At 41.3% G+C, this 15,030-nt stretch overlaps 1 protein-coding gene across 3 annotated transcripts in view; it reads right to left on the reverse strand.

Annotated features, from left to right (window-relative positions):
• The window catches only part of LOC308280068 (inositol polyphosphate-4-phosphatase type I A-like), a 101,898-nt gene that overhangs the window by 25,526 nt on the left and 61,342 nt on the right, over nt 1–15,030 (reverse strand). Inside the window, exons 14-19 of one of the 3 annotated variants that reach the window (XM_080720327.1) lie at nt 12,545–12,731; nt 11,390–11,605; nt 10,605–10,746; nt 9,545–9,757; nt 7,458–7,490; nt 1,744–1,916 (exon numbers count right to left, since the gene is read on the reverse strand). In XM_080720327.1, coding sequence (XP_080576453.1) covers nt 1,744–1,916; nt 7,458–7,490; nt 9,545–9,757; nt 10,605–10,746; nt 11,390–11,605; nt 12,545–12,731 — 964 coding nt within the window. The remainder of the gene's footprint in view (nt 1–1,743; nt 1,917–7,457; nt 7,491–9,544; nt 9,758–10,604; nt 10,747–11,389; nt 11,606–12,544; nt 12,732–15,030) is intronic. The other 2 variants (XM_080720329.1, XM_080720328.1) reach the window with 2 other exon arrangements.

A 15,030-nucleotide genomic window follows, 5' to 3' on the forward strand; every position in this document is an offset into this window, starting at 1 on the left:
CTCTTTGCCAAAAAAATCTACAAGCTCACAATGCCTCGCAGCTCGAGGCGTTGTGAGCTTGTAGATCGGCTATTTTTGCACCTGGGTTTGATATAAACTGATTCAAGGTGTGGATTATAGTCTCATATACCACAGCAATTAAAGGGAAACCAGCCAATCAGAATCAAGGAATGGAACTAGACGTTTTAGAATAATGTGATAAAAGACTGTTCCACTTCATCTGTGCAATTTGCACCATCTCATCTGACCACATGACCATGTGCTTTACATCAGCTGACACACATACAGTACAGTATGTTATAAAATAATAATCCACCATAATCTCTCAGCACGTGATGTGTGAGCATATAGTCTACTGTACATGTGTGTGCAAAACCCAAATCAACATTTTTTTAATATTTAGACCTTGAGCACCGATGAGCACTGATGGGATTACATAAGCCAATGTAAACAGTGTTTCTGTGCAGCCATGTGTGATGCACGCTTTGTGCAGCCCGGTGCCTGCCACGTGTGTGTGTGTGCAAACGTGCGTCTGTGTGAAAAAGCATGGTGCATTAGACCAAGGGTTCCCAAACCTTTCAGGCCATGGCGGCCCAAAATAATCGTAGTTAAACTGACAAGCACTTGGGATGGTAGGGATTACATTTACATTTAGTTTAACTCGGTTCAACAGATACATATTTTGAAAATAGCCAAACTACAGGCTCAGAACGCCTCGGGGGGAAAAGTGGGACTGAGTTACTAGGGCCCAAGGTGGAGGGGCCTGAATAATTTTACACTTAAGTTATTGAAAAATAGCAGATATACAAGCTTGTAGATCGACTATTTTTGAAAAGTCGTGAAAATGTGCGCAAATCTTTGATTTTATGTATTTTAAGCAAACATTTGTAACTCAAATTTTGATTCTGGGGGTTATCCCTGGAACGAAATATTTTGAGATGGGGGTCCGTGGCCAAATACATATCATTTTGGGGGTCCTTCACATGAAACAGTTTGAGCACCACTGACATAGAAACAGAAGGATTTGAAATATTCAAAGACAAATTTTCAAGATTTTTCAAAAATAGCAGATCTACAAACTCGCATCGCGGCACTCGGTGCCGCGCTGTGAGCTTGTATATCTGCTATTTTTGAAGCGGTGAAAGCCGCTTCCAAGGAGTGGCTTTGTGTGTCCCCCATGTCCATATATGGTCATTTCAGTCCAGAATGAACAGGTTTTATCTGTCCGTAAATGTGTCCCCCATGTCCATATATGGTCATTTCAGTCCAGAATGAACAGGATTTATATGTCCGTAAATGTGTGTCCCCCATGTCCATATATGGTAATTTCAGTCCAGAATGAACAGGATTTATATGTCCGTAAATGTGTGTCCCCCATGTCCATATATGGTCATTTCAGTCCAGAATGAACAGGTTTTATCTGTCCCGTACGTCCAGAATATGTGTGTAGTGTCCGTCCCGGTGATTAAAAATGTCCAATGAGACCATAGTTTGAGGATTGGTCAAGCTTCACATGACAATCCGGCCCTCCAGATAAAATCATTCATGAATTCAGAATTCTGTAGCTCTAGACAATTTTATACTCAGATTCACCGCTTCACTTCGAACCGAAGTTTGATTTTTCAATAGTTAAAGTACCCAGGGCCCAGAATTTGGTGCGACACCCCCGCTGCTGGGGGGCTTTAACCAGGCTTTTCTTTCTGGACTGAAAAGCCTGGGTTTCCCGAGGCTACTACTACTCACCGTCTGGCAGAAGACCACGTCGCGGCGGTACTGCAGCGACAGGTCCATGGCGATGGTGGGGGCGCTGTCCTGCATCAGCAGGAACACCATGGACTTCTTGGCCTTGTCGCTCATCATGGCCACGCACTCTGTCAGCGTGGTGAGCAGAGGGTAGAGCGCCTCACTCCACTCACCTATATACACACACACACACACACACACACATACATACATACAGTATGTATGTTATATACACACATAGATATACAGTGTACAGTATTTACACCTGACCTTGATTAGCCGAATAGGCCAGTGGTTCTCAACCTTTTCAGGCCGCGGCCCCCAAAATAATCATATTTTAACTGGGGACCCCACCCACCTTGACGAGCATTAAGAGTTGAGGCATTACATTTTGTATAATGTGGTTCGCGTTGCGAGGCGTTGTGAGCATGTAGATCGGCTATTTTCACAATTCCTGCCTCTAATATTGGACAATTTGGCCAATGTTTACTCTGTCATTTTAGAGGTATTAAAAAGTACTTAAATTGTCACTTTAGAAATGTGCAGATACCCTCTATACACATAAACTTTACGTTGGTTTGTATACTTTTGAGGGAGAAAATAATGTTGCACATTAAGTTAACCGTCTGGGGACCCCTCAAAATAATTTGGGGACCCCGACCCGCAGGTTGAGAACCACTGGAATAGGCAACTAATCGATCGAGGGAGTCTTAGTCGACCACTAATCTCGTAGTCAAATAATGAAAATAAATAAATAACGATTCGACCGAGAGATTGGCCTAATTTGAATTAATAAATAGTAAAAAAAAAAAAAGGATATATATCATCTTGATTCATTGGGAGAAACCAAACAAATATTGTTAAATCAGACATTAAGCATCTCCTACTGCCCAAATGGAATGATCCTCTATTGCATAACATTTTATATGAATCAGACAGATTTGACTGTCAATCTCCATGTCAAAACATGCACAAAAAAGAAAAAAGGAAGGGAAAAATGGAAAACAGATTCAACTATACAAATCCTTAGTCCGAGACAGGCCTAATTTACACATAAAATATAATACAGTGTGTGTGTGTGTGTGTGTGTGTGTGTGTGTGTGTGTGTGTGTGTGTGTGTGTGTGTGTGTGTGTGTGTGTGTGGACAGGGAATTACTACTTTGTGGGGACCTCATGTCCCCACAAAGATAGTACAATCGGAGAAAAAAAACTTGTGGGGACAGATTTTAGTGTCCCACAAGGTGTTTAGGGGTTAGGTTAAGGGTTAGGGTTAGGGTTAGGGTTAGGGTTAGGGTTAGGGTTAGGAATAAATGGAATGTCCCCACAAATATAGTAGACTATGTGTAATGTCCCCACAAAGTAGTAATTGCAAACCTGTGTGTGTGTGTGTGTGTGTGTGTGTGTGTGTGTGTGTGTGTGTGTGTGTGTGTGTGTGTGTGTGTGTGTGTGTGTGTGTGTGTGTGTGTGTGTGTGTGTGTGTGTGTGTGTGTGTACATAATATACACATAGGCATATACACAAACCTACAAACATATATACATAGGAAATATAAGATATTATACTGTTGTACACTGTAAAGTTTACAGTGTAAATAGATAGGCACGCAAAAGAAAATAATAATAAATAAATGCATATGCTTGCCAATTACACCAAATCAACCTAAATTGGTCAGGAATTAATTCATTCAAAGTTAAATACATACTGCGGTGAAAAGGCCAAGCCAAAAGAAAACAACATCTTTTTACAGAACAGAAATATATATTTTTGCAGCATGTGTAACAAACTGCTACAACCATACAGAACAGAGAACAGATAAGAAGACGCTATTGAAGGCAACGAGGAGAGCGACAGCGCTGGGCTGAGGGCTAAAGCGCTAGGCTGAGAGCTATTGAAGGAAAGAGGGTTAGGAGGGCAGAGAAGAGACAGAGAGAAAGGGACTACCGCCCCTAGGGAATTGTTTGTGTGCTTAATTTAAATCGGAGTGCCGGGTCTCTCAAAGTTAAAATGAACACTCACGGCGCAGCAGGAAAGCTGAGTGGGAGAACAATGGCATATACATTCACACAGTATTCACAATACTGTCTTCTAGAGTTATGGCATTGTATGGTAACGTGCAGCTCGTCATGCACCCAAATATGCAGCACACACCAAGCACTATAGTCAGGTGTCATAGCCATGTTGGCTTGTGGTGGAAATTTTTGTTCCAATTCCATTTTTGCCACAGACATACAAAATGTGTGTACAATAATATTATCAGAAACATAAAGAGCTAGCCCTGAATGACCATAACAGGTCTTTAACTCTGAGAATGTTCAAATGGAACCACATGGACCCGTACTCTCAGAGTTACGGGCGTCATTGCAAATAACACATTTGAGAGCCTCTGGTACTGTTTGGACACATAATATACCATAGTGTCGTAGTAAATACATGTCATACGTATTCTGAAGAAAACCTGGAGACTTGACATTCAGTAATTGAGTCTCATAATCAAATTAAGAACATTATGGTGTGTAAATGTCCACGGACAAGACCAAGTCTTGCCACGGGCACATTCGTCTGTATACGGACGAATGTGATGACCCCTGACTATAACTACTGTATAAAGATACTATAGCTATTAAAGATTGTATTATTAAAGATTGTATTAAATATCATTCCATCAGTTCACTACTCCCGCTATAATGAAGATATTGGTGAATGTAGACAGTTCACAAACTCGCCTACAATATTATTATGAGCATTATTAGTGAGGACCAATTATATGAAAATAGGTTGAAAATGGGTGAAGTCGTACTTTAATGTTCTGCCTTTATAAAAAATGTTGTAACCACTTACTCCCACAGTGACTCATAGACAATCACTTATCCGTAATGTGTCCTTATGTTAGTTAAACCACCGTATGTCAAGAATAAAGTGAGTCATAGTAGGCATTGGACTAAAAACATTCCAGGCCAAGATACTGTATCAGTGAAGAGAGAGTAGTAGCAGTAGGAGTAGTAAGAGAGTGACACGTGCGACTCGGTTCACGAGCCATTCTGTTATCTGTCATTCTGTGCCAAGTGGTGACTGTACCAGCTGGTCGAGTCACCAGGACACCCCCTAACCTGGTGTTCACCGTTATTAACCTATTTAGGCATACAATTATTGAATGCTGTAACCAGTCGAGTGCCACGCTGTGAGCTTGTAGATCTGCTATTTTTGAAAAAGTCGTGAAAATGTGTGCAAATCTTTGGATATATGTATATTCAAAGCAAACGTTTGTAACTCAAATTTTGCTTCTGGGTGGTCCCCGGAACTAAATATTTTGAGATGAGGGGTCCGTGGCCAAATAAATATCATTTTGGGGGTCCTTCACGTGAAAAGGTTTGAGAACCACTGACACAGTAGTCTCTCAAGAACAGACTAACTGAGCTCCAGTTAAGTGAAAAGTACCTTTTCTTTGACGATGGCTAAGCCAGATTGCTGACATATAAACATGGGTTTTTCAAAAAAATCTTAGAAGGATTCAAAAGACACTTATACACCAACACGGAGCTTTGTCATCAGCGCGTCATAGCTGGGGGCGGAGTCAAGCGTGGGGGAAATATTTAACAACCCCCATTAGTAGAATGGGGTTTTCCGTGTTTTCAAATCCGATTTTTTAATAGTATAGCGATGTTTTAATTAATTGCAATGTCTTACATTGATTCCTTGGTTGCCAATGGACAAAAAATGATGCATTTAAAATTAAACAGCTTTGGGATTAAATATTGTCTGATATTATTAAGGACAGGTCGCATCATCAAAGACCATGGGTTATCTAGACTATCCGTCTGGTATTAGACACTGTTACATTTTTTTTTATGATAAATTAAACTTATCGTATCAAAAAACGAAAAGCATTAATTAATCAATGATGGTTATAGAGCACATTAAATGAATTCCAGTTGTCTACAGCCATTAACAGCTTGTTATCATGCAAGGATTTACACACTGACACAACGCAACACAACACAATCCTATCCTAAATAGTTTCAAACCTGCAGAAAATACTTTTAAACTGGCGTCGATCCTGCCATATATTCAAAGATCAGGTCTCTATCCTACTTGAACTCACTACGATGTGTTCTATAAACAACATTGACGACTTAACGACTGTTGTTTTTGGATATTAGAGTAAGTTTAATTGATCATATATTGTAATTGTGTCTCTACCAGGTGAAAGACATAATGTAAACAGGTTTTGTAGCATAGAGGGAAGAGGGGGACCACGGGTGCTTATATTGTGCAACTCGACACATGCACGGGGGATAATCTGAGTCTGATTATAAACCACTTAATTACATTGATTCCTTACTGCAAATGCCTGGACAAAAAACTATCTGCAATAGCATCGGGATTAATTGTTGTCCTTATAGGACTGGTCGGATCAATGCCATGCCCATGGTTATCTGACTGATTTAATCACCTGGTAAGAGACACACTTTCACATTTTCATGAACATGATCAATTACACTAATCACAATATCAAAAAACAAAGGCCATTAATTCAGCAATGATGTTCATGGAACACGTACGGGAAGGACACAGGAGGAGGATGCCATTGTAAGTGTATTAGGCAATGGGAATGGATTTAGACCATATTCACGTTTCAAATCTATTGACGACTAATGGGCTTGGCTGTTGGATTTATATTGTGGCACGTTTAATTGATCATATCTCATATTAATATTAGTGTCTCTACCAGGATTGAAATGAACACTGGATGTGCAAACATGTTTTTTTTGTAACACAGGGAGTAGAGTAGATGGAGAGAAAAACAGATCTCCGATCTCATCTCATGGTTGTGTAACTTGGATAGCCTACAGAAACGACAGATCTCCATCTCAGTCAGTGCTTGTGTAATTTGCGGGGAATATATTAATCTGACTCTGATTACAAACCACTTGAACTCCGACTTCTATATCCTATATGCCAGGGAGAAGATAACCGGGGTCCTAGCTTGTTGATTTTTGGCACGGCATAGATTGGCAAAAATAGATTTGGTGTAGTAGACTGAATATGTGGTCAACGTATAAAGAGTAAAATTGGGTCCCGTTTTATTCCAGAGGTTTTGATGAGGCAGGAGTAGTAGTTTAGACGAGGTGGCGAGGTACAGTTATAGCTCCGTGCTGCACAGCGGTGCGTTCAATCAATCAATCAGTCATCCATAATAGGCTTGTTATCTTAATAATAAGTGAACTTTACGACGGCGAGTGAACGATTGCGTTCCAGAAGTCCTTCTGATGGATTTTTCTTGGCTGTCGAGTGTTTTATCGTCCAAAAAAATCACTCTGAACGTGATTAAAACGATAGTGTACTGTTTACGCTCTATTAACTCAATGGGGAAAGGCGGTTTGTTTTCCCCCACGCTCAAAGCGGATGTGACGTTTATGGGCGTTCCTTTCTAGCTCCGTGTTGGTGTATAGAATCGGGTCAAAATTCTAATTTTCAAGATTTTTCAAAAATAGCAGATCTACAAGCTCGCAGCGCGGCACTCGGTGCCGCGCTGTGAGCTTGTATATCTGCTATTTTTCAATAGTTAAAGCATAAAATAATGATACACAAAATGTGTACCCGTTCTAAATGGGTTAATCAGAGAGAGAGAGAGAGAGAGAGAGAGAGAGAGAGAGAGAGAGCGAGAGACATAGAGGAAGCATGGGGTAGCGTAAAGGAAGCAGGGCAGCTCTTACCTGGGTAAACCTCCTCAGGGGCGGGGCTTCCATCTGGAAGAGGAGGAATGGAGTTCCAACATGCACGGTTAGGGGGCGCCAGAAGCAACATGGCAGCAACGACACACATAACAGTACAGTACAAGTACACTACAGTAGGCTGCTGCTACAGTACAGAGCAGGGCCAAGTCTCTATCTGCCGTCCTTCATCTGAAGAGTCCTGCTCAACATGTTGCGTTTTCATTTTGTTTTATTTAATTTTATTTATTATTTATTTTTCGTTTCATTCATGACATTTCTTCTTTGTTTTTTCAGAAAATCCTTGTAAGAAACAAATAAAAAAGGGATATTTATTGACCCATAAAAATGTGTCTGCGTTCCACGAATGGGACGTGACCCACTGTTGGCAACACCAGTGTGCCAACGTTGCCAAACTAAAGAGCCATTTACCAACGCTAGGACTTTGACAGAAACTTGACCCCAGTCCAGGTGGAAGAAACTATACAACGAGCACAAACAACAACTTGAGACACAGTAGCTGACGACAGTTGTTTTGTTTTTTGTTGCCTCAGCTGCACTTAGCAAAGCTACAGGAAATACACAACACACTGCTTCGATTCACAGAGATATGGGACCGTAGACGGACCTGACAGACAACATCAAAGACTTGTTTTAGACGGATGTGGTGTTCTTGTGTGTTTGAAGATGAAAGCTTCCCTCTTTAAATACAACACTGAACACTATTCGTGTGAGACTGAACAGTGAGAAGAAGGTTTCTCGGGATGGCACCAAACTAACTACCCAATTATTCTGGAAAGAAATAAGAGTTAAACTGGGAAGAGGAGGAAGGAGGGGAGGGGAGGGGAGGGGAGGGGAGGGGAGGGGAGGGGAGGGGAGGGGAGGGGGGAGGGTCAATTGTTGACCTGGCACTCTATAGTTGGTATAGTTTCAATGTACGGATTGTTTAGACTGATGATAGGTTCTTGGTTTGCCTATGATCCTAGATTACAATGCATTTGACGTTTTCCTCGCTTACCGTAAATCACTCTAGAATAGATCAAGAGCGTCTGCTTAGTGGTGGAAAAAGTACACTGATTTTTTACTCAAGTGAAAGTATCAATACTGCAATATAGAAATCCTATGTTACAAGTAAAAATCCGGAAATTCAAAATGTATTGATTAAAAGTATGACATTATTGGCATCAAAATGTACTTAAAGTACCAAAAGTAAAAGTACAAAATGTTTGAAAATAGCTAAGGTATAATATAGGGCTAATTTTGGTTTATGTATGTTTTATAACATTATCATTTATATCTGCAAAGTAACTAGTAACTAAAGTTTTAAAATAAATATAGAGGAGTAAAAGTACAATAGTTGGATCTGAGATGTAGTGGAGTCGAAGTAAACACAAAGTCAAGTACAAATACCACAGAATTGTACTTAAGTACAGTACTTATTGCAAATGCACTTTACTTTGCACCACTGCGTCTGCTAAATGCCTAAAATGTAAATTGTAATTGAGCGGACACCAGAGGTGAGGAGAGGGGAGGAGTGAGGGGGGAGAGGGGAATGTGAGGTGTGTGTGGAGTAGGGCATTCACGAATAGTGATTTTTAGTATTCAAATTATTCGACCTCAAAGTATTCGAATAGTTGAATATTCGACAGGACTGTCCAAACTGTCAAATATTAAGTAAGCAAGAGGCGAACATTGGGAAAATAGACGATCTACATGCTCACAACGCCTCGCGTTGCGAGGCGTTGTGAGCATGTAGATCTGCTATTTTCACAATATTTATCTGTGGAACCGAGTCACATTAAATGTAATACCTACAATTCCAAGCGCTTGTCAGGATGGGGGTACCCAGTTCAAATATGTTTATTTTGGGTGTCACAACCTAAAAAGGTTTGAGAACCCCTGGTATAGAGCATCACAAATTCATCCATTGACAAAAAAAAAAAAAAAAAAAAGCGAATATTCGACTTCGGTGAACAACGTCGAATAGTGACTTTAATATTCGAATATTCGAATATTTGGTGAATGCCCTAGTGTGGAGAAGACAAAACCATAAATAAATGAGGTGAAAGAAAACGGCGAAGAGAACGTACGGGTCTGTGGGTCAGGGCTAGGAGGAGGTTGGCATGCAGAGGATGAGAGGATGGGCAGAGAGGGGCAGGATGGTGAGGAGGGTGATGGTGATGGTGACGGTGAGGAGGGTGATGGTGACAGTGATGATGATGGGGATGAAGGTGATGGAGGTGATGAAGGGTCCTGCATGGCGCCCGCCGGGTTGATCCAGAACACTCGCGTCTTCTCGGACCCTTTTTCACAACCACGCACAATTATTGTCGTTCACACGTTATTTAAGAAAACTCCCTTTGATGCAGTGTTCATTTTTTCAGCAAATTTTGATTTAGTCTTAGTCTTTTGAATAACACACCATTTAGTCTTAGTCCTGTCTTAGTCTTCTGAAATTGTTTTTGTCTAGTCTAGTCTTAGTCCACTAAATATCAAAACATTTTAGTCTTAGTCTTTTGGGATTATTCTTAGACTTTTAGTCTTCGTCTTCTAGGATACGTTTTTTTAGGCTAAATATAACCATAAGTAATTGTCTTCTACTGCCTGTTACTTGGTCAAAATAAACCATACATGAAAGATGTATTTGGCTTTAATTTCATTGCAGTTACACACCAGTGTTAATCTTTACAGCCATTAGTCTTAGACTTAGATTTAGTCTTAGTCTTTTGAATAACACAAATAATTGAATAACAAATAATAGTCTTAAAGTCTTAGCCTTCTGAAATTGTTTTAGTCTAGTCTAGTCTTATGACAAAATATCAAAATCTTGTAGTCTTGTAGTCTTTTAGTCGACAAAATTAAAACTGCTTTGATGACATCTGATTTACATTCGTTGCGTTTCAATTCGTTTCACGTTCCACTTTTGAAGGAGAAAAAAGGAAACGCGGGTCATGCGGATCCCATCTCGGGACCCACATGGCAGTGGCGTGGCTATAACGTCAATCTCAGACATCATGACATACAGTAAATGAATCCCTGTGATCTTCTTTTTCCACAAGAAAGTGCAGTTTAGCCCTACATTCTATATATTTTAGCCATTCGTTGGCATGATCCAACGATGAAAATCACTTAAATGTAATCTCTACTTACCTTTTTTACTAGCAGCGCCCTGCTGGTCGGTCTGGGTACTGTCCTGGCTGCCGTCTCCAGGGCTCCTCTCCTTCTGCAGCAGTTTGTCCACACGCTGTATGATACACTCTAGAGACTTATCTACATTCAACCATACCTTCTCCTGTTGGGGGGAGGGAAGGGGAGGGGAGGAGAGGAGAGGAGAGGAGAGGAGAGGAGAGGAGAGGTTATGCAAAGCGGGGCGCAAGCTACACATTTGCTTCACAATGATTTACATGTGCTAAATGTAAATGTTTAGTTGTGTGCTTTAGAATCCTGAGACTTGAATATATGACGCACAGTACCGGTCCCAAAATGTGATGTTAGCTTTTACATGTTTTACATTCAACGCCTTTCATTCTGTAACAACAGCGAAAGGCATATGGGAACATAAATGATTTCCTTTCAACCGCTTGTGTAGAAAGCTAGTTTGTTTAATATTCACACTTATTCACACTTATTTACAACCTGTACATTTCATTAATATGCCAATGGAGGTGGGAAAAACATTCAAGTAAAAGTATCAATACTGCAATGTAGAAATACTCTGTTACAAGCAAAAGTCCGGAATTAAAAATTTACCTCAGTAAAAGAACAAAGTATTGGTAATTTGGTATCAAAATGTACATAAAGAACCAAAAGTAGAAAGTACTTATTATGCAGAATATCCCATTTCACAACTTTTGTGGTCCTTTAAGTACAGTAATTGGGTAAATCTACAACACAGTTACTTTACACCACTGTCTCGTGGCTCTCTCTGTACTCACCCACTCCTCTTCGTGCCAGTCGATGTGCAGCGAGGTGCGGCTGTTGCGTCCGCTCCACTTGGCCAGCAGCGTGTCCTGGTCGTTGCGGAGGACCACCTGCTCCTGCTCGGCCGAGGGGGAGGCCTTGGAGGCGATGTACTCGGGCCGCGCCGCGTGCAGCGCCTGGATGGCCTGGGCCAGCAGCTTACAGTCACACACCGTCACCAGCTGACGGGTCTGAGGGACAAGAGAGGGACACGTCACGAGTCAGGGACGTGAAGAGAATGTTAGAGAGGCAGGGGATGACATTTCTAAAAGGGCCTTTTGATGGAAATATCGAAAATAGTAGACCTCCAAGCAAACAACGCGTCACGCTGCGATGCGTTGTGAGCTTGCAGGTCGGCTATTTTCGGTAGGCTACTTGATTGATGAACTAAGCATAATCAAGTGAATGCTGAGAGTTAGAACAAGGCAATTGGTGATTCTTTCACTATAGTAAAAACGGCATTGATGGTCTGGAGAGGGCACTTTTTAGCACCCATGGAGCCAAACTCGTTCAGTAACGAGATACGGCCACTGGAGGTCGCTGTGCCAAAAATCAGTTGTCTCGTTGAGAGACGAGACAAAGGGTTAACTGTGCAGCGTGCAGCTGCGCGCATGTTGTGTTGTCTGTGAAAGACCCTGGTCCATACGTCATAACGTGACTCGCACAGAAACAAAATGAAGCATCTAGGCTGCATTGATTTCTATTTATGCTGAAAAATAAAAAGGGCTTTATCTCTGAATAAGGTGCAAAGAACGCTAGGGAAGCAGAGATCTGCCTGTTTTCACGGCGACACTTTACCGCGATGGTCGGCCCCGGTTTGGATTTTAGTTTCGCGAGCGTTTGTAAACAAATGGATTATCTTCCTCAATCGTCAGTGGACACTCACGTGCACACGCACGAAGCTTCCGAGGCTCTTCAAAATAAAGCGTAAGTGAACGGCGGCACCAGCAACAGCTAGAAATGTTAGAAACCTTGGCGGCCGTTGTGTTAAAGAGGGATAACAGGGCAGGGGCTCAAGCCCCCTTTGATGTCTATGTGTGTGCACGTGCCTGTCACAAGTGTTATGTAAGGGAACTGCTTCCCAAACAGTGGGGTGCTTTTTGGGCCGACAGCACTACTGGCTCCCTCACCTTGTCGGCCAGTATGGCCAGAGTCCTCTCCAGGCCGTTGGCCGAGCGCTCCTTGGCCGCTCTGGACAGCCTCTCTGCGTAGTAGCTGACCTGGGTCTTCAGCGTGTTGATGTGGGCGATGATCTCCTTGGCTCTGATGATGTCCTGGGGGATGTACACGATGGACTGGGAGCTGGTCAGGGCACTGCTGCATGGACAGAGGGGCGCGCACACACACACATGGTTTTAACCCATTTAGACCTGAACGCAAATCTGTTAGATTTGAACCACTTTGACCGTTATTTTATGCTTTAACTATTGAAAAATAGCAGATATCCAAGCTTGCAGATCTGCTATTTTTGAAAAATCGTGAACATTCTGTGCAAGTCTTCGAATATTTTTGACCCGATTCTATTTAATGTCTTGTATTTGTCCACGGACCTCCATCTCAAAATATGTTGTTCCAGGGACCACCCAGAAGCAAATATTTGAGATACAAATGTTTGTTTTAAAAAGATCCATTCAAAGACTTGCAAAAAAGAAAAGATTTTTCAAAAATAGCAGATCTACAAGCGCTGTGAGCTTGTATATCCGCTATTTTTCAATGGTTAAAGCATTAAATAATTCTACAATGGGTTAATAAGTGTGTATACATACACACAGTATGTGTCCGTGAGACAACGACTGACTCGTGACCCTGTAATGTGAGGATATAAGACTTAAAGGATGACTTCACCCATCAACCCATCTTATTATCGTTGGTCCTCGCTAATGCTCATTGTAATATGGTACACTTTTTGTCTACTCACTCTGTGTCTCAGAGAAGGGCTGTGAACAGTTCAGAAACCCACCCTACCAGTGACATTATCAACGGGGAATTTAAGCTTAAAAAAAACGTCAAGATTTATATTCCTTGAAAGTTAGCATGCTATGATGGAAGCCATTGTCTACCCGTTAATACAAAACTAAAATGCCTAACGATGATGCCACTGCTAGGCAGGTTTCTGAAGTGTCCACAGCCCTCCTATGAGACACAGACAGAGATTATTATATTAATATTATTTATTAATATATATTATATTATTATAATTCTTTACCATTTTGTCATGAGCATGAATGAGGATCCATATGAAGTTTCAAATGGGTAAAGTCGTCCTTTAAAAGGGGTGGTGCACAGTAAAATGGACCCATCCATATTTACACTGTCAAGAGTGACACTAAAGCCTGCTTTACACTTAGGGTGCGTTCAGATATACAGCACTGAGAGCACCGGCCAATACATGAGTGCGCTCCCGGTGCGCATTTCCGAACGCACCCAAAGTTGCGTGCCGGTGTAACGCACCTAAAATTGCAGATCAACAATCACGGCGCATCTTGCGCTGTGAGTATGCATATCTGCGATTTCCTGTGTGCGACTATATGATGCACAACCAAGGATAAGTCAGGCATCGTTTTTACCGCCTCTTGAACATTTTGGACCCATTTTGCCTCACCAGGCCCTTTTCCACGTGGTGTTCGAGTGTCAAGATTCAGCAACTTCAAAACGTGCCTCGTTAGCATTGTAAGCACTCTTCTGTGAACTTTAACTTCTGGTTCTAATTCTCTTTAAACGGTGATAGCAGTGACCATGCTTAGGACAAGTTAGGAGTGGCCATTTGTTTCCAAAGGGGAACACTCAATGCTTTCAAACATACAGGGCACAGCAGTGGCGGCCATTTTGCATTCCACAGATGGAAAGCCCATCCATTTTTCCCATAGAGATTTTTTTTCCCTTAGAGATGACTGGGCATTCTATCTGCGGAGCCACAAAATGGTCACCACTGCTATGCCCAGCTATACCATAAGCCCACCATAACCTGTAGCCGTTATTCGAGTGTTCTTATAATTGTGCAGTAATTGTATAGCTTACATTAGCATGCACATGCCTGTTCTTAACCAACATGGTTCTAACACAATGGATAGTTAACGCACAAAGACAAGAGACTGACCTTGACAGAGTTAAAAGGGAGGAATACCACTCCATTTAAAAACTCCTATACAGTATGTACAGAACGGCTAGAATTTGTTAACATAAATAGCCTGTTCTATAAATATCTCCTAAAGACGATATATTATTTTGAATGAAGTGGTATTCAAAGGGGTTTATGTGGACACAACATGCTCAAAGTGTAAGACAGACCACATTTCCATTACTTCTAGAAACAAAATATCTACGACTGGATTATTATTCACGATCATAAAACAAACATAATTATTAAAGATACATCATGTCGCTCTCTATTGGCTCCAAACCCAAGAAGCACCCACCTACAGCACCCGCCAAACGGTGGAACATTTTTGATTCTTCAGTCAGCGTTCATTTCATCTACTAAAACTATGACGAAACATGTCTGTCAACTACCTAAATAAAAACTAAGCAATGACGAATAAAACTGTGACTACATACTGTACATTGACTATTTTAACAAACAAATAAAAACTAGTTTAAAGACTAAAATGTACACAGT

Source organism: Nannobrachium achirus, assembly GCF_963921795.1.
Source record: "Nannobrachium achirus genome assembly, chromosome: 24".
NCBI classification, from domain to species: Eukaryota; Metazoa; Chordata; class Actinopteri; order Myctophiformes; family Myctophidae; genus Nannobrachium; species Nannobrachium achirus.